This window comes from Aspergillus fumigatus, chromosome 2 (assembly GCF_000002655.1).
Source record: "Aspergillus fumigatus Af293 chromosome 2, whole genome shotgun sequence".
Classification (NCBI taxonomy): domain Eukaryota; kingdom Fungi; phylum Ascomycota; class Eurotiomycetes; order Eurotiales; family Aspergillaceae; genus Aspergillus; species Aspergillus fumigatus.
The window spans coordinates 74,822-101,063 of record NC_007195.1 but is presented as its reverse complement, the minus strand read 5'-3'; the positions used below and the strand labels follow the sequence as shown (position 1 = coordinate 101,063).

General features: G+C 51.0%; 9 protein-coding genes and 1 non-coding gene across 10 annotated transcripts; 6 read left to right on the top strand and 4 right to left on the bottom strand.

Moving 5' to 3' along the window:
* Positions 1–8: 8 nt before the first annotated feature.
* AFUA_2G00460 (putative short-chain dehydrogenase/reductase family protein) lies at positions 9–1,044 on the top strand (the record flags this gene model as incomplete). The annotated part of the gene is made up of 1 exon (XM_744089.2): positions 9–1,044. The coding sequence occupies one exon, from the start codon at positions 9–11 to the stop codon at positions 714–716; it is 708 nt and encodes a 235-aa protein (XP_749182.1). The 3' UTR covers positions 717–1,044.
* A 367-nt stretch (positions 1,045–1,411) lies between these two features.
* On the top strand, positions 1,412–4,712 carry AFUA_2G00450 (uncharacterized protein). The gene is made up of 5 exons (XM_077804026.1): positions 1,412–2,944; positions 2,996–3,133; positions 3,187–3,212; positions 3,271–3,681; positions 3,735–4,712. Exons 1-5 carry the CDS (start codon positions 2,911–2,913, stop codon positions 4,554–4,556), a joined length of 1,431 nt encoding a protein of 476 aa, XP_077660193.1. The 5' UTR covers positions 1,412–2,910; the 3' UTR covers positions 4,557–4,712.
* A 178-nt stretch (positions 4,713–4,890) lies between these two features.
* On the bottom strand, positions 4,891–5,677 carry AFUA_2G00440 (uncharacterized protein; the record flags this gene model as incomplete). The annotated part of the gene is made up of 3 exons (XM_744087.1): positions 4,891–5,072; positions 5,375–5,461; positions 5,512–5,677. The coding sequence occupies 3 exons, from the start codon at positions 5,675–5,677 to the stop codon at positions 4,891–4,893; spliced, it is 435 nt and encodes a 144-aa protein (XP_749180.1).
* A 1,696-nt stretch (positions 5,678–7,373) lies between these two features.
* On the top strand, positions 7,374–11,010 carry exg9 (putative exo-beta-1,3-glucanase; the record flags this gene model as incomplete). Its single annotated transcript, XM_744086.2, has 8 exons — positions 7,374–7,387; positions 7,475–7,770; positions 7,824–8,242; positions 8,290–8,664; positions 8,713–9,189; positions 9,239–10,327; positions 10,375–10,698; positions 10,747–11,010. 8 exons carry the CDS (start codon positions 7,374–7,376, stop codon positions 10,795–10,797), a joined length of 3,045 nt encoding a protein of 1,014 aa, XP_749179.2. The 3' UTR covers positions 10,798–11,010.
* Positions 11,011–11,118: 108 nt separating this feature from the next.
* Positions 11,119–12,270, bottom strand: AFUA_2G00420 (RTA1 domain-containing protein; the record flags this gene model as incomplete). The annotated part of the gene is made up of 3 exons (XM_744085.1): positions 11,119–11,828; positions 11,878–12,203; positions 12,248–12,270. 3 exons carry the CDS (start codon positions 12,268–12,270, stop codon positions 11,119–11,121), a joined length of 1,059 nt encoding a protein of 352 aa, XP_749178.1.
* A 1,613-nt stretch (positions 12,271–13,883) lies between these two features.
* Positions 13,884–13,955, top strand: tR(ACG)3. Its single transcript has one exon. It is a non-coding gene (tRNA).
* AFUA_2G00410 (amidase family protein) lies at positions 13,900–17,599 on the top strand (the record flags this gene model as incomplete). Its single annotated transcript, XM_744084.2, has 4 exons — positions 13,900–14,157; positions 14,290–14,585; positions 14,664–17,353; positions 17,407–17,599. Exons 3-4 carry the CDS (start codon positions 15,492–15,494, stop codon positions 17,597–17,599), a joined length of 2,055 nt encoding a protein of 684 aa, XP_749177.1. The 5' UTR covers positions 13,900–14,157; positions 14,290–14,585; positions 14,664–15,491.
* A 245-nt stretch (positions 17,600–17,844) lies between these two features.
* Positions 17,845–20,273, bottom strand: AFUA_2G00400 (cell wall cysteine-rich protein; the record flags this gene model as incomplete). The annotated part of the gene is made up of 1 exon (XM_744083.2): positions 17,845–20,273. Exon 1 carries the CDS (start codon positions 19,960–19,962, stop codon positions 17,845–17,847), a length of 2,118 nt encoding a protein of 705 aa, XP_749176.1. The 5' UTR covers positions 19,963–20,273.
* Positions 20,274–20,394: 121 nt separating this feature from the next.
* Positions 20,395–22,151, top strand: AFUA_2G00390 (uncharacterized protein). The gene is made up of 3 exons (XM_744082.2): positions 20,395–21,389; positions 21,442–21,507; positions 21,555–22,151. The coding sequence occupies exons 1-3, from the start codon at positions 20,816–20,818 to the stop codon at positions 21,767–21,769; spliced, it is 855 nt and encodes a 284-aa protein (XP_749175.1). The 5' UTR covers positions 20,395–20,815; the 3' UTR covers positions 21,770–22,151.
* A 1,412-nt stretch (positions 22,152–23,563) lies between these two features.
* AFUA_2G00380 (GNAT family N-acetyltransferase) lies at positions 23,564–25,056 on the bottom strand (the record flags this gene model as incomplete). Its single annotated transcript, XM_744081.1, has 3 exons — positions 23,564–23,886; positions 24,426–24,629; positions 24,681–25,056. 3 exons carry the CDS (start codon positions 25,054–25,056, stop codon positions 23,564–23,566), a joined length of 903 nt encoding a protein of 300 aa, XP_749174.1.
* Positions 25,057–26,242: the final 1,186 nt, after the last annotated feature.

The window sequence follows — 26,242 nt, the reverse complement described above, 5'->3', positions numbered from 1 at the left end:
CCATCGCCATGGGCTTCGTCTACCCTCAGTTATTCGTCACCCCTAAGTACCCAACCCAAGAGTTCCCCGGTCGCACTGTGATTGTGACGGGAGCCAATGTCGGCCTCGGGCTCGAAGCCGCACGACACTTCTGTCGTCTCGGAGCTGCAAAGGTAATCCTCGCTGTTCGAAATACTGCCGCGGGCGAAATCGCCGAAGAGTCGATCGAGAAGTCAACCGATCGACGCGGAATGTGCGAAGTGTGGGAGCTCGATCTGGCCTCGTACACATCCGTCCAGGCATTCGCAGCACAGGCGTCGCGACAGCTTTCCCGGACAGACATTCTCGTGGCCAATGCGGGCATTGCAACGACACAGTACACTGTCGCCGAGGGACATGAGCGCAGCCTCACGGTGAACGTCATCAGCACGGTCCTGCTGGCCATGCTACTTCTCCCGAAAATGAGAGAAACCGCGCTGCGGTTCCCGTCTGAAATACCCCATCTGTCCGTTGTGACCAGCGAGGTCCATGCGTGGACGAATTTGCCCGAATGGAAAGCGGACGACGTCTTCGCAGCCCTCGACAACGAGACCACTGCGGACCATGCAATCGCGCTATGCGGCCTCGAAGCTTCTGCAGATTCTGATTGCACAGGAACTCGCGTCGAAGATGGCTGGTTCTGGGGTCGTTCTGAACATGCTCCAGCCTGGGATGTGTCATTCGCGGCTGACTCGTGACGATAAGAGTTGGGCGACTGCTATTTTAAAGATGTTGTTAGCGCGGTCCACCGAGGTCGGTAGTCGGACGATACTCGCTGCCGCCTCTGCAGGTCCGGAGAGTCACGGTGCGTATATGAGGGATGGCAAAGTGGACAATGGGGCGTTGTCGTCTTTTGTCCGTAGCGAGGACGGACAAAAGGCTCGGAAGAAGGTGTGGAAGGAGCTGGTGGAAATTCTGCAGCGCATTCAGCCAGATATTGTTGCACCTTTGTTCTAGGCGTCTTACTTGGGTAGATCCATGAAGTGAACATCAACAATAATATATGTGCAAGCATCAAGAATCCGCACCCTATGTCGTCTAGGTAGTATCGGGAGTCACAAGTGTAACATTGTTTCTCTTTTGGAAACTCGTACTATGATGAGTTAACAATGATGTGCTAGAGGTTTCTGTGTCCAAGTACAAAAAGCAGAGAGAAATCAATACTGCATGGTTTTTATCCTTTAGATATTCCTGTTGAATAATAAAGAACTTGACTCTCTTTCTGACGAGTGACAAATCACTCACTGACCTCCTCAAGTCAGCCCCAATTCTTTATATCTTAGCTAAATAATAGTAGTGCGACTCTGTAAGAATCTTATCTTAACAGATAGTACCTAGTAATATACTACCTTATAAGGTAAACATACTCTAACTAGTTGTATTAAGGTCTAATATTTAAGCTCCTGTCAGCCTTTTATGCCATACCTCAGTCGGGTCGTTGCCCTGTTTTGGATAGGCATCATCGACTTCTTGACATGTGCGCCTCAGCGCCTGAGGCGAATGCTGCTCTCTCTTTCTCAGAAATCAGATTATACTCAATAATGTCTAGTCTGAATCACTTCCTAGTCTGAATGATTGGATTGCCTGCCTTATCTTTAATAAGCTATAGGCATTAATCTTAGAAGTAGACTGGCTGACCCAACCTGCAAACCCAAACCCAATCTATATAGGTAATCATCCAGCCCTGACCTACCCCTAATCCACTGCAGGTTCTGAATCTAGGAACGGAATCAACTGCTGCGAGTTTGGTCACTTTGGTGAGGGTTGGATTCGACTTTAGCGGTTCGGTTATGCAACTCTACCCACAACCACTCTAAGCATAGCTATCAGACAATTGACTTGTGATAGAATCATCCAGAAGATATCCCCTTACGGACCAACGGCTTCCGAGCCCTGATTGGATGGACACATCATCCGTCTTGACCTTACTTTGTAAAGTTTCCGGCTGACATTCTGGAGAGATAACACCGGAATCTCCCCGTAGGGCATATATACTCTGTAAAGGAGAGATCCTGGAAAGACTGAGGTATAGAAACTGGGAAGTGGAGGATATTATTGGCCAATGACGTAACACTTAAGTGGCCTAACATATAAGTATATACATATATATATAGCGCGTTAGCCCGAGCCGCCAATCAGATGCCTGTATTTCGCGTTCTCAACCAATCAGATCGCGCATAGGGCGTCCTTGGCTAGGAGTATATTCGGGGGCTAGAATTGCCTGGAAGAGTCCACCTCTATGTCCTTGACCGCAAGGTTGTTCTGGGCTGCATCTAGTATCCTTGAGTCTAATCACTTCAGTCTCACCGGCGCGGGAGAACTGGGCGTTCGCTCAGGTGGAATACTTCATCCTGTCCCCCTGATTTCCTGATCTTGTTGAGTGGCGGTATGGCCAGCTCAGACATCATCCCGTTGATGTGCAGACGGCCGGTTCAGGGTCCTCCGTTCCAGGGGCAAAAGCTGACTATCACATTGGCAGAACCATGATCAAGAGTGGGTGATCGGAGTTGGCTTTCCCTGAGAACTGTGCTGTATATGCCATGGTGACGGAAGGATAGATTGCTGGGCCTTTATCATGGTGGTAATGGCCACCACCATGCTGTAGACCGGTTGTGTGCTTGTGCAATAGTACGATAGCTGACATCAGGAATACTGCAATAGTGTAGGGTGAAAAATCTCCTAGCTAAGCCAAAGGAATAGAAATAGAATATAAAAGAACCCCTCAGACGGTCACGCGTCTACTCCGTATACAGCCAAGCTCAACGCAATTCCCCTTTTAGCAAAGAGTGCTCCGTCCTTCCTTACCATAAATCAAGCCCCCGACATTCACTCCGGCCAGAGAGTTCCTTCTCCCAGAGCCCCTTCGCACCAGAGCCCTCTACCACAGGCACAATGTCTACTACTGCGTCGGTTGTTGTTACAAGCCGTATGTCTGCCCTCGGAGGGAGCCACCGAGACATGGCTAACTATCTTCTAGCACCTACTCCCCGCCTGGCCCAGAAGGTTACTGGGGATGCGCTTCAGGATGAATTCACGCAGCTACGAGAACTCTTCACTGTGGATTCCGCCAAGCTGAAGCAGATTACTGACCACTTTGTCCATGAACTTGAGATTGGTAAGTACATTCTTCCTGGCTATCTCGACGCCGTAGATGCTAACATGTTTCAGGGCTCAGTGGCCAAGGCGGCGACATTGTATGTCATTACAGCCTACTGTCTACCTGCTACAATACAGGCTAACGGGAACGAACAGCCAATGAACCCAACATGGGTAATGGAACTGCCGCGCGGCGACGAAAAGGGAGCCTTCTTCACGATGGACATGGGAGGCACCAACTTCCGCGTCTGCAAAGTGACACTCAACGGCACCGCAGGCAAATACGACGTGATCCAAATGGACAACAAGATCCCCAAGTCGTTGAAGTCTGGCACCGCAGAGCAACTGTGGCACTACGTTGCCGACTGCCTGCAGCAGTTTGTCGATCGCTATTCCATCTCGCAGAAAGAGCTCGCGGAGACGCCTCTGGCCTTTACATTTTCCTACCCTGTCACTCAAACATCCATCTCGCATGGCATCCTCCAGCGATGGACTAAGGGATTTGATATCAAGGGTGTCGAGGGAACAGACGTTGTTGCTGCACTGCAAAAGGTTCTCAAAGACAAGGTCAGTCCTACTTCGGTCCTTTTTGCCTAGAAAGTTGATATTAACTTGACTAGAATCTCCCCGCTCGGATCGTCGCCTTGGTTAACGACACAGTGGGTACCTTAATGGCGTCTTCCTACGTCGACCCCAAGACCGAAATCGGTAGCATCTTCGGCACAGGCAGTAACGCAGCGTACATGGAGCAGTGCTCCAAGATCCCGAAACTGGCCGATCAGCATCTACCCGACGACGCATTCATGGCCATCAACTGCGAATACGGCGCCTTTGATAACAGCCAGCGAGTGCTCCCTTTCACTGTCTTCGATGCCGAGATCGACCGCGCTTCACCTCGGCCCGGGCAACAACGCTATGAGAAGATGGTTGCGGGATTCTATCTGGGTGAGATCTTCCGGCTCATCTTGCTTGATCTCCACAACCGCAAGGTCATCTTTGACGGTCAGAATTCCTCGAAACTAAGCGAACCTTATGTGCTGGACTGCTGTTTCCTGGCGACTATTGAGAGCGATAATTCTGCGGACCTGCAGACAGTGAAAGATACTTTTGAGAAAACACTCTCCATCACGCCTACCCCGCCTGAGCTACGCTTCTGCTACGACCTGGCGCACACGATTTCCTTGCGCTCGGCGAGGTTATACGCGTGCGGCATCGCGGCGATCATGAAGAAGCGGGGATTAGAAAGCTGTCATGTTGCTGTGGATGGCTCTGTGTTCAACAAGTATCCATGTTTCCCGGAGAGGGCCATCGGGGCGCTGCGGGAGATCCTCGAGTGGCCGGCTGATACCCCGGATCCGATCCGGTTGATTCCTGCTGTGGATGGCTCCAGTGTGGGAGCTGCAGTGATTGCGTCTTTGATCAGCAAGTCGCAGCAGTCGTAAACTATTGCTTACCTTCTGGATATTTTCAAGTCCTGTCAGTGTCGCATGGTGTTGGCGGCGTTTCTGTGTCATATATTCCATAATGTCAGTAATGATTAGATGATAAGAATACGATAGCGACTCAATCGTCAAAGTTATCTTATTGATCCATAGGCACTCAATTACCGTCAACACTGTAGGAGTTCAAAATTTCCTGTCGAAGCACCTCCGGCCAGTCAAGCGGCAGCAAAAGCTTCTCTTTATCTATCGATTCGACAGCCTACTGAAGCGCATCAGATACATCCTCCGCCATACCATACGTTGGCCACGCTGTCTTGGCCAACTGATTCCCTTCTCAGCTGTCGCGAACCATCATCTCGATATCCTTCTTGTGAAGATTCTCCGGATTTGCAAGGACCGACCAGCGGATGGACTCGGCGGCTTCGCATGCAACTCCATGTCGCCGAGGAGCCGCCCCAGTAGGTCTGTGCTGGGCGATGACAGGGTGAGAGACAGGCATGTATCGACACATCTGGGCTATGACAGAAGTTTACAAGAGTCCATACAGCTGAATTAATACTCTCAAGCGTGTGTATGTGTGGAATACTGAAGTATAGGGGATGGTTCTGTCACTGTTATGTCTAATGCTGCGTCAGGGGATGAATAAGTAGTCTTCTAGAGCTACCTGATCTTCAAGACCTGGCTGGGGTTTTGATTTCAATATTAAAAGAAGCCTTACGCTATATTGCCTCTGGATCAGTTGGTAGAGTACAACCACTCAGTTGACACTTTTCAGTCAGATCTCGGTTTCCAGGCTTAGATGCTGGAAACCGACACACCGAAGAGATCCGATTCATCAACCCGAAGACGAACAAACAACACCGTAAGTACAGCCTTCATTTCGACAGAGAAATATGCCATCAATCCTAATCCTTTGGCTGATGATCTGGTCCGCGTCCGACTCGACCGCCCTGACCGGCCGGACTCCCAGACATTGTCTCGACCTCTTTCTTCGACACCAATGGCTCGTTCTTGCTGGGCGATTGGGCTCGAAAAGCGAGGTACCCCCCGGCGACGACAGCGAAAATACTCAAAAGGGCAATGTTACGGGAGCTGGAAGAGAATCTGTAAGTAGAGACCATTGGCAAAGCATGCCCTAGCACGTACCTGCCCCCCTGAGGACGGCGACCATTTGTAAAATTCCCAGAATAAGCAGCCATTTTCATGTTCAGATATAAACCTTCAATTGTATAGAATCCTGAACGGGAACGTCAGTTGAGGCTTTCTCACATAGACATTCTCTACATATGTAGTCTCAAGTCACTAAGTAGTGACGTCAAGAGCACCGTCCATGAGCGAATCCATGTGGTATGATCGGAGATCCACCTCTCATGAAATGTCATATTCAAGGTACGCTAGAGCGTTGCTACCATTTGTTCATGTTTGGTTTAACGGTGTCTTGCGTCAGTGCGACGTAGGGCTGCGGATGCTGCCTTCTTGGCTGTTTTCACCGTCGCCGGTGGCACTTCTTGCTCTTCATTTGATTGTGGACAGCTGCTGGTTTAGAACAGGTGATCTTATAGTTTACTTATTTGAAGGGATAATGTCATAGCTGGAGGGTGTTCCTCTCTAAACAAGGATAGTAATACCGTTGCATATATAGGACGAGGGCATGTTACCATCACTTTATGTTTTTCGCTAACAGTAATTCCAGACAGTTATATGTTTATTTCCAGCATAATCAAGTATAGACTTGGCAGCAGGGAGAGACGGATTCAATCCCCCCCTTCCTTAGACTTAAATGCTGGCTAGGTGCTAGAAGCTCGACAGGCAGAGCGGATTAGAAAGGTGGCAGAAATTCAGCCAAGAAAGAGGCATCAGGATTGATTATTCAACAGCCTCTAGTCTCCACTAACTTTAACTATCGTTTGGAGTAATCATCTTCTTCCAATGGAGCAAAGAGTTCGATCCTCTAAATCTGCCAAGCGCACCAGCTATGCTTGATGATGCTTGTGTCTCGGTTCCAGAGTCTGTGTGGCCGTCATTTGAACTGATACCAATTGCGTATTAAGATAGGCCTCAGCTAACGCATGAGCACGTAATTTCCGCAGTGGGCCAAATATACCAATCATCTCTTGTGCCTCGTCTCTACCCGGCCCTTCCACCTACTCTGTTGTTTCAGAGTCAGCCGCTAACGATCATATCATTCATGATTATTTGAAAGACTATGTAGCGGGGAAGGAGACAGGATACTAGACTATCCATCACACTAAATGTGAAGAATAGCACATGAAGCCTTCCTGATCAAGACTTCCAATTGACTACTCCATTGGTGGACGCCCCTATTAGACCCCAGGTACAATAGACCAATTCCCTAACTCAGATTAGCGAGGTGACATTGTACCTGCACTTCGTGCCAGCGTGCTTATTATGTGCCAGCCATGTCGCATCCGAAGTGCCCCTTCATCTTACAGTACGTCTACTAAAACTTCAGCTTGTCCGAAAAGGGTAACCCACGCCCGATGGCAGACAAATGCTGCAATGAATGATTGGTACAGGGTGCTTCAGGTCATGGAGCGAAATGACCCCTATACTGCTTCTTCAGATCTTCGGCTGGAGGATAGGCTTGACTTCTATGTATAAATATATCGAAGATGTAGTGATGGCTTGCTCCATGGCCAGGACAGACACTCCTTTCATTCTCTCCTCTCAAGGCTGGCCCTGTCGCAATGGCGAGGTTCGCGTGGCTTCTGACCTCAAGTCTTTCGTTCTCGATTCTTTCTACAGCTTTTCCGGCTGGCGCTCATTTTCAAGCTCCTACCAACTTTAGCACTTTCAATGTCGAACAATGGGTTCCTTCTCTTGACTACGTTCCCCATAAACAGCAAGCCACCTTTTCTCGCATGTAGCAGCATATCTGAAATCTGACAAGGGTATAGAACTATTACTTTTCCAATTCAAAACAAAACTGCCCGTCCCTGGGACCCGGTCACTCAAGGCTCTACGGGAAACCTGACAAGCCATGATCGCCAGAAACGAGCAAGCTGTGGGGGCCCGACTCCGGACAATCCCAGCAAGTTCTGGCTGGAGACGATTACTCACAGTGGAGAGTCGTCGTTCCTGGACTCGAGCTACAAGCACAACTACAAGGTCTTTCGGAATGTGGTGACCGACTTTGGAGCGGACAACACCGGGGCGAAGGATGCTTCTGCTGCCATTCAGAATGCCATCAACGGTATGCCCTTCGGCCCGGGCTGCCTATAGAGGCGAAGTGCTAACCGTCAACAGCTGGGGCTTCCAACGGCCCCAACCGGGCTAGCCACTCCATGGGCACCACGGGTCAACCTGCAATCATCTACCTCCCGGCCGGGACGTATCTGATGGAGGGAAGTCTTCAACTCTACGTTGGTACTGTGATTGTGGGCGACGCGCTCAATCCGCCTACTCTCAAAGCCAGCGCAAACTTTCCCAACGATCATATCGTCTACGGGAAAGACCCCCACCTGGGCGGGACGATCAACTTCTACATTGGCTTCAAAAACGTGATTATCGATTCTACGAGCGTTGCTGCGTCCAAATCAATCACATTGCTAGACTGGACTGTCTCGCAGGCCACGCAGCTGACGAACGTCGTTTTCAACATGCCGACGTATTCAAACCATGTTGGTGTGACAAGCCAGTATGACTCGAACAGCAACATCATTCTGGTCAGTTTTGACAATCATGATCCAGAATTATTTGCTGACGTCTCCAGAATGATCTTACTTTCAATGGTGGTGCTATTGGCATGGAGCTGAGCGGCCAGCAATGGATCCTGAAGGGCATCACCATCAACGGAGCCAATGTTGGTATCAAGGCCGGCGCCTTTCAGCTCGTCTGTCTGGATTGCAACCTCTCCAACGGTGCTACCGGCATTGATGCCAGTGGAATCTCTGGCTCGCTGACGGTCATCGATTCCAGCGGTAATTCGCTCGGCAACATGATCGTCTCGTCCAATGCTGGTGGTAGTGCTCAGAACTCGATCATCTTGGAGAATGTGCAGTGCACCAACAGCGGCAGCACCGTCTCGCTTAACAACAATGCGGTCCTCTCCGGCTCCGTGACAAGCACCTGGGTGCATGGAAACATGGTGAGTCGAATCCCTGGCTTGTTACACCCGCCTGCTCACCGGATGTAGTACTCCGGCGGAGCTACCACGCCTACACATGCACAAGGCTCGCAGGTCACCACCCCTCGCGCCAATGTTCTGCTAGGAGCCAACTCCAAGTACTTTACCATGGCACCACCGACATACGCCCAATACTCGTCCAGCCAGTTCATCAACGTCAAGACCGTGAGCGGTCTGCCGGTCATGGGAGATGGCGCCACCGACGACACGGCAAACATCAACGCCATCTTGGCCCAGTATGCCGGCTGCAAGATTATCTACTTCCCGGCCGGCACGTACATTGTGACGGGGACGATCTTTGTCCCTGCTGGTTCGATCATTGTCGGCGATGCGTATGCCTCGGCCATCAGTGCTACGGGCTCCAACTTTTGGAATCCTAACGCTCCGACGACAATGGTCAAGGTCGGGAACGCAGGCGATGTGGGGGTCGCCCAGTTCACAGATATGATGTTCACAGTAGCCGATGTGCTCCAGGGCTGCAAATTAGTAGGTCAACCCCCGTTCCGTTTGGATGCTACCACTAACTGTAAGGCAGGTCGAAGTCAACATTGCCGGTGCAGCTCCTGGCGACGTGGGATTCTGGAACACGCATTTCCGCATCGGCGGTGCCGTCGGCTCCAAAGTCCAGACCAGCTGCTACGGCAGTCCCGACCAGTGCAAAGCCGCCTGGGGCCTGCTCCATCTGACCAGTACGTCCTCGGCATATATCGAGAACATGTGGGGATGGACCGCCGACCACGACCTGGACGGCAACGGCGGCACCACCACCATCGCCACCGGCCGCGGTCTCCTCGTCGAAGCGACCAAGGGCACCTGGCTCGTTGGAACAGCCATGGAACACCATACCCTCTACCAGTACAACTTCGAGTACGCCCAGAACGTCTTCTCCGCCTTCCAGCAGAGCGAAACACCCTACTGGCAGGGCTGGGGAAGTCCCGATCTGGCCCCCGCGCCATGGTCCTCGAACCTGATCGCCAGCGATCCGAACTTTAGCAACTGCGACGCCAACGACGCAGGATGTCGCATGGCGTTCTTTGAGCGCATCCGGGGCTCCTCGAACCTGTTCCTCTATGGAGGCTGCGTCTGGACGTTTTTCAACCACAATGGTGGATGTAACGGGGACTGCCAGGCGAACGCCGTTCGTATCCTGTCGTCCGCTGGCTCGGTGTATCTCTACGGCACCAACGTCAAGGCGATCAGCAACATCGTCCTCGAGAACACTGCTGCCGCTGCCAAGGAAAGCGACAACTCTGGTGGATGGGGCGGGGTCGTCGCTGCGTATCTTCACAATGTGGGCTCCGGCAGTCGCAGGCGCAGGTCCAGCAATGCGAACGGTGCCGCGGTCACCGGTAACGGGTTAAACTGGTATAGCTCTTCTCTGACCAGCGGCGCAGCCGGATACCAGGATCCTGAATACTACTACTGCTTCCGCGGATCGGCTGCTAACTTCCCGCCAATCCAGAACTGGATGGGCTTCACGGCGATGTTTGATTTGAACCAGCAGACATCCATGGCACTGGTGGAATCCGGCCCCATCCAGGGAGCCATCTGGAATGCCATCGTCGAGGTGTCTGCCGCAGCCAAGGTCGATCCTCGGTTGATCCTGGCGGTAGTGATGCAGGAGGTAAGTCCGAGCCTTTACTCTTTCTAACTATTGCTAACACCTCCCAGTCTAGCGGTAATGTTTACGTTGGCTGCACGAATAACGGCGTCCAAAATTGCGGCCTGATGCAGGCCTACGCGGGGTCTGTGTCGTTCAACCCCAACGATCCACAGGGAAGCATCACCCAGATGATCATCGACGGTACACAAGGCACAGCACAAGGCGGTGGTCTCGTTCAATGGTTCAACAATGAGAATGTTGGGGCAAACACCGGTGGTAATCCGTACAATGTGCTCCGGGGCTACAACTCCGGCAGCATCAACTTTAATGATCTGGACGATCCCCAAGGCGCTACTGCTTCGTATGTCAGTGATGTGGCCAACAGATTGCAGGTGAGTTCTGTCTGTCAAAATTAAGATGCATAAGGCTAACGGGGCTAGGGATGGAATGGTAATGATGGCCATGGATATAGAGCTGCTTGTGGATGGTAGTGACGGTTATATCGGGTCTCACCGCGAGTAGGCTATGATATTCCGTAGTCTTCCCAGGACCATTCTAATCTTCCGTATATATGACAGCTGTTAGTGCACATAGTCCAGAGACTCAATGTATCATAAAGCACATATCTCTAGATATACATGAAGGACAAGTCATAGAGTCAGACCACAGGCCTTTGTTCCTGTCTCGATGATGTAAGGTCCATTGTAGGAATTGAATAGAACGCCGTACATGAAATCGAGTGAATGGACACTATATTTGAAAAGAAAGGAAAGGTCGAATAGCATTTGACCAGAGAATGAATCCAATGAGAATCATCTGTATGGCGAAGCCGCCCGCTCCCGCAGCGGCAACGTCTCATCTCCTAGGTGATCATTATCCGGAATCATCTGCATGTCTTTATTCTTCCTCTTTCTGCAGCCGGAACAACAAAAAGCGCAGCATAATATCTTGCGCAGAGGGCTAGGCGGCATCTTTGCGTCGGGGCCTTTGATAATAGCCCCCGGATGCACCACGTTCCAAACCACAATGGAAAACCACATTGGGACGGCGTCGAAAACGTACATGTACCATTCATGCTGCAGGATGGGATTCGACGCGTCATTCCCCGAGGAGAACTCCACCAGGCGGAAGATGATCCGCACCGTGATGAACAGCAGACTCGCGTACAACGCGTATAGCAAGCCTCTCCATTTTGCCTTGGGTCCAACGAGTCTTCCATGCCGATTGAGATGGAGCATCTGGCGGTGGAATTGGATCGCAATGAAGAGGAAGAGAACTATGAAGAATTCCTGGATACCGATGCCGCCCATGTAGATGTGAATTCCCTTCATCATGGTGTCGTGGTCCGCCCCCGCACCAGCCATGCTACCTCCTGTCAATTGGATGACAAAGGATCCCAGGTCCAGGACGACAAAGATCATGGCGAGCATGGAGGGTTTGAAGATGCCTATTCGACGATCCGGGACGAAGAAGTGGATCATCCGAGCCAGAACCATGTAGTCGAATGCATTGACTCCTTCCACTTATGAGCAGCTGTTTCAATGAGGAAGAAAAAAGATGGGAAAGCATACACAATGGAGACAGAAGAATGAACAGTTGCGTGATTGTGGCAAGAGTATTATCCTGCTGCTCCCGCGTGCTCAGTGTGCGTACCACGAACCCTACACATTCCCATGCCGCGCTCATCACGATGAACCAGACGAACCCTGCTTTGTAGACAGTGGCCTGGATAAAATGAGGGACCATCAAGACACCAAAAAGAACGGAAAAGGCGATTGCAACGCCAAAGGATGGGTAGTAGTTGTAGAGCGCATTGCACTCGGTTGCCGGAACCCAACCATTCGCATCGGGATTGATGGTGGGTGTGCAGGTGTTGGAAGGCAGATCCAGCGACAGACTAAAGGGCTCATGAGTGTATGGCTTGATCGAGATCTGGGGAACATCAATTGTGATATGGGGTTCATAATCTTCGGTTGTTTCTGTCCCTCTTCGCTCGACATAGGCCTTGGTTGTAGTAGGAACAGGAGTCGGCACAGGAGTTGGCGCAGGGGCAGCAAGCACTCCAGTTGCCGCAATAAGCACTACCAGAGGCAATAAAAGTTGTATACACATACTTCATAAAATCGACCATCAAGCAAGAGAAGAATGGAGTATCGATGACAGCTAGCAACTGCGTCACAATATTGAGCGAAGGGGGAAAAGAGGCTAACAATTGGATAGAGGTTACACCATATACTTCAATCACAATCAACCTGCTTATAACTGGATATAGATTGTTAGTGTAATTCTTGTTATTTTCTTGTTGTTAGCTGCTGGGATACGTACAATCCGCCATGGCCATTTCCTACTTCTATTTTCAGAATCAAGAAAACAAGTACGCTGCTTTCTGTGCTGCCTGGAAAATGCACCGGTCATAGCGCATCCCGAAATTGTGTCCAGTGATGAGCTTTCTATCAATGGGTCTATTGGGTTCGACTCGGATGTCGAGCGTCAAAGAGTCTTGGAGGGGAAAGGGACATGGTTGTGTTGGTGATTCGATCCTTGTTAGGCTGCTGGATTGTTCCGAGTCATTGACGATTGGTAATTTGTAGATAGCTACAGCAGAAACGGTTCAAAGAGGCTGCTTTGCTTGTAGACTAGCTTAGTTTCCGTGCTTAATCAATTCGGCTTGGGTTAAAGTGTCCCAGAGACAGGGCCAAGATACAGGCTGCGCTAACCCTTGCCCTACATCTCCTACCTAGGCTGTGCCGCCATGGGCCAAGTCAGGGAGTCCCATGCATTAGTTAGTTATACGGAGCAGTCATGTCCAATAGCGGAGATCAGTAGTTGGTCAAAGTACTAGCCTGCTTTAGGTCGGACTCTCCGAGGAGGATAATTAGGCTACGAAATTAGATGGTTGTTCCTGGCCTGGGCAAGCTAGAGCAGGACAGGCGGGTGTGCCACAAGCCAAGTCTCCGGGCCAAAATCACTTGTCCCGAATTAAGCTCACAAATGGGGGCCATTCCTCGCGACATGATCATCCATCAATTGCTGCGCTTTACTATGCATTGATCAGGTTCTAGTAATGTGAGCCGCTTGGCTTTGAGGTATGGCCAAGAAGTAGGCCGTCTCCGGTGTCAAACACTCACGCATGGATGTTTAGTTTGTCCCACATAGCTAGTCACTTACTCAAATCAAGTCCTTCGACGAGAAAGTCGTTGCAGGTACGGAGGACTGCGTACGATCTATCGGCATCAAAACCAGATTTCAAGGCGAAATATAAAGGAACAAAGGTGCCTGGAGGACTCGATGCCTCGCGTGTTTCACCATCTCGTGACAGCCACAAGCACAGCCGTTGTCCATATTTGGCTGTTCTCTAGCCAATTAGGCACTCCAGAAAGCATAGTCGGACTTGAGTTCTAGCCGAAGAGGGAGGGTGTCATACGAGAAACAGGTATAGATGATAGTCGAAGGGAAGCAGGATTAAGACTGGCTGACCCAACCCGCAAACCCAAACCGACCCACGACCACTCTAAAACAGGGTGCAGTGAAGCCAGTTGTTCATGATGTCAAAAGTATCTGCTTATCACAACAACCAGGCCTGCTGGCCCAATGGTAAGGCGCTTGACTACGGATCAAGAGATTGCAGGTTCGAATCCTGCGTAGGTCATTTTTTAAAAATATTTTTTATCTTTTCGTTTCCCTTCCGCCCCTCCACAAGAAACATCACATTTTGCCACTAGCTCTCCAGTCAGCTCAGACTAGATTTAGAAATCACTTTTATATCTTCAACTAGCAATATCATATCACCCCATGAAGAGTCCGGAGCCCTGGTGAAGTCGCTTTATAGTATCGGTCACTAATTGGTAACGGTATGTATATTTCTGCAGTTACTTATCCATAAATCATGATCTCGCCTCCTACACTCTCTTGCAACATAAATATCACACACTGGCCCCAATGAATGAAATCTGCAATTGGACGTGACTCTTATCAAGCGAAAGACTACTTCCCTTGCAGAACCCTCGTATATCCGTCGTATTATGTATAGACAACCGAGCCACGTGGTGCTGCATTGCTGTCGATCAAGTCAACAAGGAGGTCAAGTTACAGCGCTTACAAGCAGTCGAAGGTAACCTGACAAGCAGCAACCCGTCACCCGGCGAATCTTGATCAGACAGCCGCTGGCAATCTGCTTGCGTCCGTTAACCGGCGCAATGGCCTCGCTTGCGAATGTCATTGAGGCGTCCATCCAATCCTGGCCCGGGACTTCACAGTGGCGTTCGCGAACAAAAAGACGGTAGGTGCCACTGCAAGTTTCACTGTTGGAAGCGTTGTGTCCAGTTCATAAGAGTCAATTCATATGTTCTCATACCAGGCTAGACACGCTCGAGGTATTTGCTGTAGGTGTTGCTGGGAATCACCTTGCGACAATCATCGTCGCAGAGGCCCACATTGCTACCTCAAGCCTATTGAATCTGCCGCGATGATCATTTACCGAGAGTGTATAATGCCCATTTTGAAGCTCGCAGGTGTTCTAGTTCCTACCTATGAAGCCGCCTTGAAACAACACCTAATGCATGGGCGTATATATCTCGCTTACGGCTTGCACGCTGTACCCAATTGAAATTGGCCCTGGGGGGTGAACGCAGATATGAAAACTGAAAGAGTCATGGCGGCCCGGAATTTATGCCACGTGTGAACGGAAAACGTTGATATACATTAAATATTGAACAACTACTGGTTGAAATGTCTCCTCAGGCTTGACTAGTGGATTTGAAATAGAGACAATGCGGACGACGGTCGTGCTGATATTGACAGACTGAACAATAATAGGGTGGCACATGAGAACAATAGGAACGCTACCATGCAAGTCAGGACTCCTGCGAATGTGGTATCTAGAAGCACCAGTGCCCCGATATCCGTCCGAATATGTGTAATGTAATCAAACATGTCTTGACTCCACCAATCCAGCCCGTGGTTAGTGTCTGCCTGTTGTGCAACATTGGCAACGAGCGTCAAATAGGATCGAGAATTGAGAAACACGATGCCCACGATCTCAGCAAAGGGAAAGCACACTCTGCATTTGCCGATGCATGTATTTTGGCCCAAGTCTCAGAGGCTGCTGTCTGCTTTGTCTACATAAGGACCGACCACAGTCTTTAGGAACCGCTAAGTTGGTTCTTACGAGGAGCGTCCCTTCAACATGAACCCTTGGAAATCTGTTTTTGTCAAATGCTTGTTTTTCTGTACGGCGGTATCTGGAATATCCAACAGAGAGATTCCCATGACTGATGTTCAGCCATCCGCTCAAGGTATTACATATGAACTCGGCAATGTCACATACTTTGCCAACATCGAACATCCCAGGGCAATTTTCGACTTGGACTATACCACTACTTCCCGACTTGTGCCATCAGCAGTCCTTCTGGTGAACCAGAGTCTGGTCACCGGCAGCTATTTGAAGTCTACCATCTCCAGTTACCTTACCGACGATGATGTCTTCTCGGCCGATTTCTTGCACGCAATCTATTTCACATCAACAGTCCCAAGGTCTAGATTGGACTCGACGGCAGAGGAATATCTCAGGAGCCTCGGTGTGGCTGGTCTGCTATTCAATGCGAGCTCTTTTGATCGTATCCCGAGCAATGGATATGCGCTGAAGGAGGACCATGACGCACCCCTCCCACCAGGTCCGTTTACCATTCTCGTCAACAATGGGTCCATCTCTTTTCTTGATACATACCGACTGTATGTCGACAACTTTCGCACCTTTGTCACGGGTGTATATTCTTCCAACGACGGGGTTGGTTCATTTGCTGCGCTACCTGCGATGAATCCACGGCTCGGGGGGCCACTGATTCCTGCCCCCAGTCGGATTCATTCCTGGAATGACGATAGACCACTGGCAGGGAAGCGAGTTGCGGTGAAAGACCTTTTTGATATCAAAGGCCTTCAGACCTCAGCCGGCAGCCAGGCATGGATCCATGTCACACCGATTGCCGATTCGACTGCTCCTGCCATTCAACGCTTGATCGACCTTGGAGCGGTGATAGTAGGAAAGTCCAAGCTAGCTCAATTTGCATCGGCTGCAGATCCGTGGAATTGGACTGATGAACAGGCCCCCTTCAACCCTCGGGGTGACGGGTACCTGACCTGCTCGGCCTCATCCTCTGGAGGCGGATGCGGAATCGCTGCGTACAATTGGTTTGACGCGGCAATTGGAACAGATACGGGTTCGTCGATGCGTCGTCCAGCGTCGGTATCGGGGACGTTTGGGAACCGTCCTAGCCAGGGTATGATGTCGCTTGAGGGTGCTGTTCCACTGAATGCAGGAGAGGATACGGTCGGGGTCTTTTCTCGTGACCCTGTGGAATGGGCCGAGTTTGCCAAAGCCTGGTATACCCCTAGCCTGCATCAAGATCCCTCCATCAACAGTCTGCCCCCTCTATCGGTACCAGATACAACAGCATTTCCGAAGCGGATCTTGTATCCAGTGGAGTATCTTCCTCTGGCGAATCCAGCAGCGCAGGCCATCCTCGACAAGTTCCTTCACGGCATGATAAGGGTGTTTAACATGACGATCGAGCGGACGAATTTCACCGCGACCGCGAGCAACGCATCCATTTACCCTGGGGCCGCTGGGGATGCCATGGTCAACTGGAACCTCTTATACGACGCTGGGGCAACGCTACAGTTGTGGACCCAGTCAACCAAGGTCTACGGACCGCTGATCTCCACCTGGGCTGCGAGGAATGACGGTCGTTTCCCTCCCGTCGACGCGCAGTGGAGGGAGGCATGGACTAGATATGATGCCAGTCATATCACGCAGTCCGGGTACGAGCAGGCCTTGCACACGAAAGCTGCAGCCGTCAACTGGTTTCAGGAAGAAGTCTTGTATGAGACCTCTGACTCATGCTCCGAGGCTGTGATGATCTGCGACGGAGGCACCGGAGGATTGCCGAGTTTCCGTGAGCAGGCGTTGAACAATAGCCCCAACGCCACTTTCATGAGCGTGTTTCCAGAGCATGCAGACGTGTCTTGCAGCGGTATCTGTACTTTATTTGGGTAAGTACAGAGTAATGTCCCGCGCACGTTCGGGGCAAGCTGACCACCTGTAGATGTGTGGATTTCACAATTCCTCTCGGACAGGTGGACTATTACTCGCCGGTGACCATGGTGACGGAGCAGTGGCCGGTGACGATCAACATCATTGCTCGCCGGGGGTGCGACTTTATGCTGTTCAATATGATCAAGCAGCTGGCTGAAGAAGGTGTGCTTCGATCTGTCACGACTGGAAGGACGGCTTTCTAGCAAGGTCTAAAGACTCTGTTTTCATTCTAACTACCAACGAGGACAATGATTTGATCCTAGGCTACAAGAGGAACAGGCGCACTAGACAGTATCTAGAATCGATGACTTGCATAGTATGTAGTTATTTCCTAGAGCGCAATGAAAGACGACAAATGACTGAATCACTCACTCAGAACGCGAGCTACCAAAAGGACAATAAGCCAAATACACGTCACAGGGATGCCGACTGAAGAAGCTTCAATCAGTTACTTCACCAAAACGTTCCGGGACGGAGCAGTAGGAGGACAGTATTGAAGCTCATAACAAGAAGGATTGGCGTTGACGGAACACCTCGCTCCATCATAGCTTGTCCCCTCAGGACACTGTGGATCATCCGTGGACGCGCAGAAGGACCCATTGAATTTCTGGCCCCGAGGACACTCAGGCTCCGAGGTCCTGACGCACTTATTATTCTTCAACTCCAGGCCCGGGGGACATTCCGGCCGCTTCGTCGAGACACACATCCCAGAGTGGAATTCCGTACCGGGCGGACAGTCAGGGGCCTTCTCAACAACACATTCCTCGCCGACCAAGGTAGATCCCGGTGGACATTGGGGCTTATTCTCAGAGACACAGTGATTGTCGAGGAAACGGAAACCCGGTGGACATTCGGGGTTATCGTTGGCCACACATTCGCTGCCTCGCGGGACGAGACCGTCGGGACATTGAGGTGGGACCAGCGAGATGCATCGGTTTCCGTCTGGCACTGTACCTGGAGCGCAGGAAGGAGAGCCTCGATGGACGCAGTCTGCGCCGACCCGATCGAGCCCCGGGGGACATTCGGGGTTCTCGGTGGAAACGCAGTTCTTGCCCTCGACTCGGAAGCCTGGGGGACATTCCGGCTGGACGTCTGCAAGGCACTTGTCGCCCACGGGTGGGAATCCGTCCGGGCATTGAGGGGTGGTTGGGATGATGCAGTTCCCATTCCAGTACATTTGACCGTCGGGGCAATGAGGCGGCTTGACCGAGCGGCAGACAGTCCCTACGAGAGTGAAGCCGGTCGGGCACTCTGGAGGTGTGGCGTCCACACAGTGATCTTTCACTAGTCGCAAGGGAGGTGGACAGCTCGCTGGCTTGTCGCCACGGCACTGGTTAGCGTGGACATGCGAGCCTGGCGGACAGGTCGGGGGCTGCGTGGAGACACATTCCACACCATTGAACCGAGTAGGAGACGGACAGTGCGGTGTTTCATCGAACAGACAGTACTGTCCATTCCATACTCCCACGTCGCAGATGGGCGTCTCTTCTGATATGCAGTAGCCGTCGCGGAGCTCCAGTGAGGTTTCGCAGAGTGGCTGCTCGAGAGAAGTCGTGACGCACTTTTCGCCGTCAAACTTGGTTCCTTCTGGGCACGATGCGGGATCAGAAGGGATCAAAATGCAGGAGGAACCATCCCACGTCCAAGCTGTTGGGCAGCATCGTCCGGTCTGAGAGGGTCGATGGAAGGATGAAGCGAACCCAGGGGGACAGACGGGGTTCTCTCGCCGCACGCATCGTTTGTTCTCCAAATCCAATCCGGGAGGGCACTGGGGCGTCTGGTCTGTTCGACACTGGCCATTTTCAAAACGGCCTGATGTACACGTGGGCGGAGTTTGAGACGCGCATTGTCCATTTCGAGGCACTGTGCCAGGGGGACACTCGGGGTCCCGCGTGAGACGACAATGAGAACCATCGTTCTTGTACCCAGGAGGGCACTGCGGTTGCTCCTTCGATACGCACTTCCCATCAAGAACGACAAGATCCTGTCGCCCGCATGACGGCCCGTCCCTGGCGATGCAGCTCTCGCCGTCGTACCGTAAGCCATCGGGACAGTCCGGATTGGACCGTGAGAAACACCGACCGTTCTCGGGAAAGAAGCCATGGGGACACTGAGGACCTTCTTGGTACACACAATGGCCGTCTTTGAACTCATACCCAGCATCACACCTCGGAGGGATGGACAGGGTGCAGGTCCCGTTTATCCAGGTGGATTCGGAAGGGCAAATCGGGTGTTGAGTGGACACACATAGATGGTCTTGATACTTGAAGCCAGGTGGGCATTGGGGCCCTTTGGTATGGACACACATCCCATCCTCGAAGATCATGTTCTCGGGACAGATGCCTTTGTAATACAGCAGACACCTGGTGCCGTCATACAAAGTCCCCTTTGGACAGCACTTCACATCGGTTTCGGCCGTGGTAGGGTTACGCCACGTGAACGGGACAATGTCATCGAGGGTGATTAGGCGGGAGGGATAATCAAGGACTTTGGAGAATCCAGGAGCCTGCTGGCAGGACACCTGAAGTACTCCAGTAGCCAGCAAGAGTGCCAGAGGGTGCTTCATTCGTGCTCGAGGGGTGGAAAACGACGTTGGAAAATGGGACGAATTTGCATGGGTTATGTTCAATGGACGGAATCATGGCCTCGTTATATAGTCACGCTTCTTAGCTCTAAACCACTGACATTATTGCGAGGGGACGGACGAGATACCCCGATTGCAGTTGCTAGATCATTCATGATCTCTCCGTAATGAGACGGCTGAGCTGACAAGGGCCCTGGCGAACATCTACCTGTCCACACTGGAGCTGGTTTCTGACCTCCAGATGCAAGAAGATGGCGCTTAACCTGCAATCACAAGCAAACATTGGGTACAGCAGCCTGGAGGAGTTGCAGAATACTCCAATAGTCTGGCTGTGAGTGGCGTGGCGCTACTCTGCATCAGCTGGTCGTGAAGATCAATCTGCAGACATACTTCATGTATCGAACAACTCATCTTTTCCAGTCTCAGCTCAGCTAGTCTCCGTATTAAAACGATGATACAGCCTACAAAAATCCAATAACCACAGTTGTCATGCAGCCTCCGTCACATTGCGGGCCTTTGGATAACGCAGCTCTCACAGTTGCCACCGAACTGTCTACTGAGTCAGGGATAGTGATGCATATTGCTCAATCAGACGCAGTTGCCCTGAGGTCTACAGGATCGATCGCTCACTCTTCCTTCTTTTGGAAAAAGGGAGAAAGCAGTGGCTACCAGAAGCCGCAAATTCGCAGGCATGATGTGACTCGGACTGCCGACAATGGACAACAGCATGCATAGGGATAGTCCTATAAAGCTCACCCAGCGCAGCAAGCTTGTCGCATTGCATTCATGAAGTATCATCCTCTACCTTCTTCTGTTCTCGTTGACAGTCCTCAAGATGGGTGCACCAAACTTCTACCGCTCTGGACTTGTGTCCCTTCTGTTCGTGTCACTGTGCGTCAGCAGCCTCGCAAACGCTGACTACAATCGATTCTGTCCCGATAAAACATCGCAGATCCAAGTCGACTCAACCTTCTACACCGTTGCCTGCGATACATCCTACATATCCCCCGCTCCTAAAAAGGTCAGAGAGGGCGCATCGCCCGAGGACTGCGCTCGGCTGTGTACCGCGGAGCCAGCATACCATGCCATAGTGTGGTATCTTGGAAACTGCTGGCAGTCCGATAAAACTGACGCCGTCTCATTCCGCGTCCCGGGCGCTGTACTATTGACGCCTGGCGAGAAACATGATCACGCGACTGGAACATCCGAGGAACAGAAGCAATGTCTCGCGGAGAAGGAGCAGTTGGCACAGAAGAACGACCAATGTGGTAGATCCTTGGAGCAGTGTGAAACTGAGAAGAGCAGCATATCTGCGGCAAAGACTACCTGCGAGAACAGTCTCGAGGCTGCAAACAAAGAAATTGCGCGGTTGTCTAACCAACAGACGGTCACTGACCGCTTCGTTCCTAGTAGGCCTCCCCTTATATCTATCTGTACACGACCATGGCTCACATAATCTAGCCGAAAAAGATGACGGACTAGAGATAGTTGTTGGTGGCAAGAGATGGAAAATATATTACTCCAAGTGTATGTCTCCCATTTCCATGTCTTGTGTCATGCTCATTGGCTTATAGTGAACGATCCTGGCGCTTGGGACGTGGGTACTCTTTCTCAACCATCGTATATGGCATGCATGGAGCTCTGTGCTTCAAAGCCGACCTGTGTTCGCACAGCGTGGGTCAACAATTATGCCGGCGCTAATACATGCTGGATGCGATCGTATGGCCAGAACACTGTTCAGACCATTACTCGAGGATGGACTTCGACCCACCTTATTGCACCAGCTTGAGTGCAAAGGTCGGATACACCCCGGTTCGCGTCCCCAGAGAAGGGTGACGTCTGTCTAACTGAGGCAATCCTTTGAGTTACCATTTATATTTCGACTTGTGTCTTGACTTGTTTGCCGGGATTGTTGAATCTGTGTCTCTTAGATTCTTCAAAACGATGGCATCAAGTCCATTCTTTCGTAAGCATCTATCAGGTTCTATCTATCCACAGTCTCTCGATGGTCCTCTACTCTATCCAGTCTCTCTTCCGTAGTCGTTCTACCTTCGAACAACAAAACTAGGACGAAATTAATCTGTTTGTCGTACGGCCGCTAGGAGATCAGCGGAACGAGGATCGTCCAAGCTAGCGGAAGATGCGCCGGCGAGGCGAAGGGAACTAAAGCTGGGATCCGAAACTGGCAACGTCGGCATGATTTGGCTGGCTTGCTGCCTGTCTATGGTGGAGCTGGAGTCTTCAGCTAACGAATAAGTATTCAACGCGGGGTCAATCGAGATAGCTATCCGCTAGGAGTCACGATCATCGGCAGAGAAGCTGGCTATAAACTAAAGCAAGCCTAATAACACAGGGCACATCAGATTCAAACCTGTCAGATCAACCGAAAACTAGGCTGGCTGGAAGAGCGCACATGAGCCCCACAGATCATGTACCTGCGGTGTCGCCGACTTGCCCCATATTTAGGATCTCCTCAGCTGTGTCCATTCGTGTTGATCACTTGTGCGCGTTACCAGATCCGGATACCACTGCAGTCCGGGGCTCGGAATTGTCTGCAGCTCCAAGCTCCAATTGAAAGAAGGGACTTATTGAGGGTGCAGGTTAGGAATGCTGGTAATGCTGTTGAGCTTCCAACTTCCCATGCTTAACCCAGTCGAGGAACAGTTCTGTCGAGGTCCTAACAAGTATCCCTGTTGTATCCCTTTGTTTCCTGAAACGTCCTAAGGGGATAGACACCAAAGTTACATCAAAATATCTACAGGATTTCATGTCACATCGTAGCCTCACGCGAGTGAGTTATACCTCCTCAAGAGTTCCTTGACTTGTCCACACCATGTCCCTGACTCCATCGCAGTTATCTGGGCTGTTCTCCTTTGTGAGTTCTCATTCCTTTCCTGTAGTTTGAATGCCATAGCACTTTCTCCAGCACGGCGGATTTCAAATCAGACCAAGCGGCTGGACTGGTAAATGCGCCGCATTGTGGAGATTGATGTCTTCAATCAACAAAGGGTGCTTGGCCAATGGCTGAGCACAGAAGTACTGTGTGATCACAGGAGAGCAAGATTCGGGGAGGCCGACGGCTGGCAAGAGATATGCTCGAAATGGTCGGGGCCTCAATGACTGCGGGGTACTACTGTGTAAAATGAGCAAATAGGGCTCGGGCCGCATTGCGGGACACTGTGGAGTTATTACGAAACTGAAATAATGTAGACAGTAGGTATGTAGGTCATGGGGATAAACAGAGTTTTCCTTAGGTGTATGAAGTGATTTAAGTGCTAGTTATCTAGTGGGGTTTACATCATCGTACAGTAGTTCATTTTGTATAGTAGGGATTTGAATTATTTGTATCACCGTATAGTAGGGATATTGAAGTAATTGAACGGTCGAATCACTATATAGCAAGGATATCAAGAGGTTTAAATCACCATATAGTAAGGATATCATAATATCACGGGCGACGGAGTAGAAGCCTCAGAACCCTATGACCTAGGTTTGGACGGTAAGAAATTGCCAAGGAGAAATCCGAACTAGGGCCGGGGGGCTGAACATGTGCAATCCAGACTATCGAGGACGGGGATATGCATCAAGACTGGTCGAGGAGTTGGGCAAGACGCTCCCTACCCGGCAGTGTGTGGGAAAGAAATGTGTGGCCAGTGTACTCTTCTTGGTCATTCAGCCCAAATTGTTCAAAGCCTGGGATGGTGTTCATTTCCAAGCGACCATATGGAACTTGAACCTGGGGGGGTACAGCACGTTGCGGTGCCCGTTTGTGCTGAGGATGTAGCCAGGCTCTGTGCCGTCGACGCGGCGATACCTGGATATGCGCTGTCACGTTTTTCAACGACGATATGACCTGGTTCCCATTCTCCCAGACCATGACCACATTCCATGGCATCTCAGCAAGGACTTTGTGGCGCCGAAGCTTCTTGGCAAAGCACCGCTTGTAGAGGGGGCATGAGCGGCGAACCTAGACAGTTTGTCTGGGCCATCTGACGCACCGTTTTGACAATCATCCTGACAACGGCCTCTCCGAAGACACGCTGTACATTCTCCGGATTGTCGCAGAGGGCGCAATTCCGAGTCTCGACATCGACGATGATCTCACTTATGACCAAGTCACGAGCGTGAGAAAGGTTTACGAGCTGCTCAGGTAGAAGCGGCAGAATGGACTCTGCACAAGATCAAGCTCTGGAATCCATCACAGTCTCTGGAGAGGGCAAGACAACAATCGGGTATTCCGTTTCAGCGCAAGCATCGAACACAAGACAGCTACCCTGTCTGTAACGGTCTGGAGGTGGGAGTGGAATGCTACATTGGCTGATGGGCTCTTGAACGAGAAATACGGCTGGTGCTGCCCAATCTGGTTTGCATGGTTCTTTATTCGCATGATATTCTAGTCTTAGGTCTGTATACAAGACATTCTTCCTCGTACAGGATGGCCTCACCATCCTTTCCGATGCCTTCCAGGGGCATGGAAATACGCGCCTCTGTTTGAAACCCCAATCTCTGGTAGAATGGTACAGCATCCAGCGTGCTTTCCAAGGCAATAGGAATGTTCTCTTCCTTGCTACGCTCAATTCCCCAGTTGACCAACAGGGACCCTGCTCCGCGCAGGGCATAAGATGGGTCCGTCGCAATAAAGCTGAGGCCTGGAGGGTGTAAGCAATCGCAATCAGATAACCGGATCGCACAAAACGTACGATAACATGGTGTTTTCCCCATTATTTCCTTCGCTGCCTGCTCGACCTTCTTTACCCAAGCGTTCAAAATAGCCATATTGGTGCCCTCGGGCCATACCCATGGCTCTTCCTCATATACCGTCGACTCAGAAAGGGGAAGACACCATTTGGCAAAGCTGACAACTCGATCATCAGCCTCTCTAGCTACTAGTACCTCCCATTGCGGATCTCGAATCTCCTTGACGACTTTGTCGACGAGCGACGTCCATAGACCCTTTCGCACGGCCGGCGTGGGAAACTGGGCCAGCAGCATGCCGTTGGTGTGAAATGCCGCCATGTGAATATCGGCGATGCGAGGAGCATCGGCTTCTGTGGCTGTATCAAGAGCGAAGACCATTTTAGAGCACTTCAGATTCAAGGGAGATGTGAAGTCAAACTCACTCCAGAATCCCACAGAGCCCAGCGCTACGAAGCACGGGCGGCTGGCAGAATGGAGGAGTTGTGGGGGTTAGTGGGGCAAGTATATATCCTCACCACAGCCTCGAGGAACCAGACTCGGTGAATGCGTTGCTGTCTCAATAGAAGAACTACGAGGCAAGTTTAGAATACTGACGGCCAGATTCGTGTAGTATTACGATTGTTGACAGCGGTACTTGGGAGATCTAGTGGCTTGTCCTACCACAATGGATCTGAACGGGGTCTTTGATGGAGAAAATGCATTATTACGGGTTCCGGTATTCCTATTCTAATCCTGACACTCAATTTTCCCTGTGTGTAAACATTTCATTGGGCTGGTTGGTACTCCAATGACTCCGAGGCTTTCAAGTTGCGATCAGCGTCGATGAGAGCAGACTACTACTTGTGCAAGTAGGAGCGCCCATCTACGAGTACGTACGTCGCTATTTTGAATCACATTCGTGTCAAAGGATTGTACCTTGCAACCGGAATTGAACACACTATACAGATGCGGTAGTTATGAACCGGTATACCTAATCGCACTCATGTCGGTGGCCATGGCGTATTCCGCAGTCATGCAGGATGCAGTCTAACGGTCCGGTCCCTGTTACTCCCATCCGCTATCGTGTGCCACATCTGCTTTAGCAGCCGACTTTTATGATCATCGCCCGGGCCGAGGTGCTTGGTCACCTCTGGCTCGGGGTATTTTACGTGTGTGCTATGGTCTGCGACGGCTGGGTTAATGTTCGCGATGGTCTGCGCTTTTCGCGTCGCATCTGAAAGTACTAGGTGTGGATATGCACGGTGGAGGTAGCATTCAGAAAAGAGTGATAGTACATGTATGAAGGAACAACAATACATAGAAATCTCGATAGAGCTCTCAGGACTCAGTCCTCAGAAACAGATCATGGTCTAATAGCTGCAACGTCGTGTGCCTTGACTTGCGCGGATATAGACAAGAATGCTGGGCCATGATAACGAGGTCAAAGAACAATGAACCCCTTTCGTGCCGGCCAGACTACTTGTAACGAAGCATCAGTATTCGAATGTATCAGTGACCATTCGCCCTTTCCACATCCCTCTTTCCAGGAAACTCCGGGAGAGCAAGAAGCTGCTTGTCTAGACGG

Excerpts from the sequence above, each read along its gene's own strand:
- AFUA_2G00450 (XM_077804026.1), top strand. The coding sequence starts at position 2,911 with ATGTCTACTACTGCGTCGGTTGTTGTTACAAGCC. Across the intron at positions 3,213-3,270 it reads GTGGCCAAGGCGGCGACATT|CCAATGAACCCAACATGGGT; the intron begins GTATGTCATTAC and ends GGGAACGAACAG. Across the intron at positions 3,682-3,734 it reads AAAAGGTTCTCAAAGACAAG|AATCTCCCCGCTCGGATCGT; the intron begins GTCAGTCCTACT and ends TAACTTGACTAG.
- AFUA_2G00390 (XM_744082.2), top strand. The coding sequence starts at position 20,816 with ATGGGTGCACCAAACTTCTACCGCTCTGGACTTGTGTCCCTTCTGTTC. Across the intron at positions 21,390-21,441 it reads CACTGACCGCTTCGTTCCTA|CCGAAAAAGATGACGGACTA; the intron begins GTAGGCCTCCCC and ends CACATAATCTAG. Across the intron at positions 21,508-21,554 it reads GAAAATATATTACTCCAAGT|TGAACGATCCTGGCGCTTGG; the intron begins GTATGTCTCCCA and ends ATTGGCTTATAG.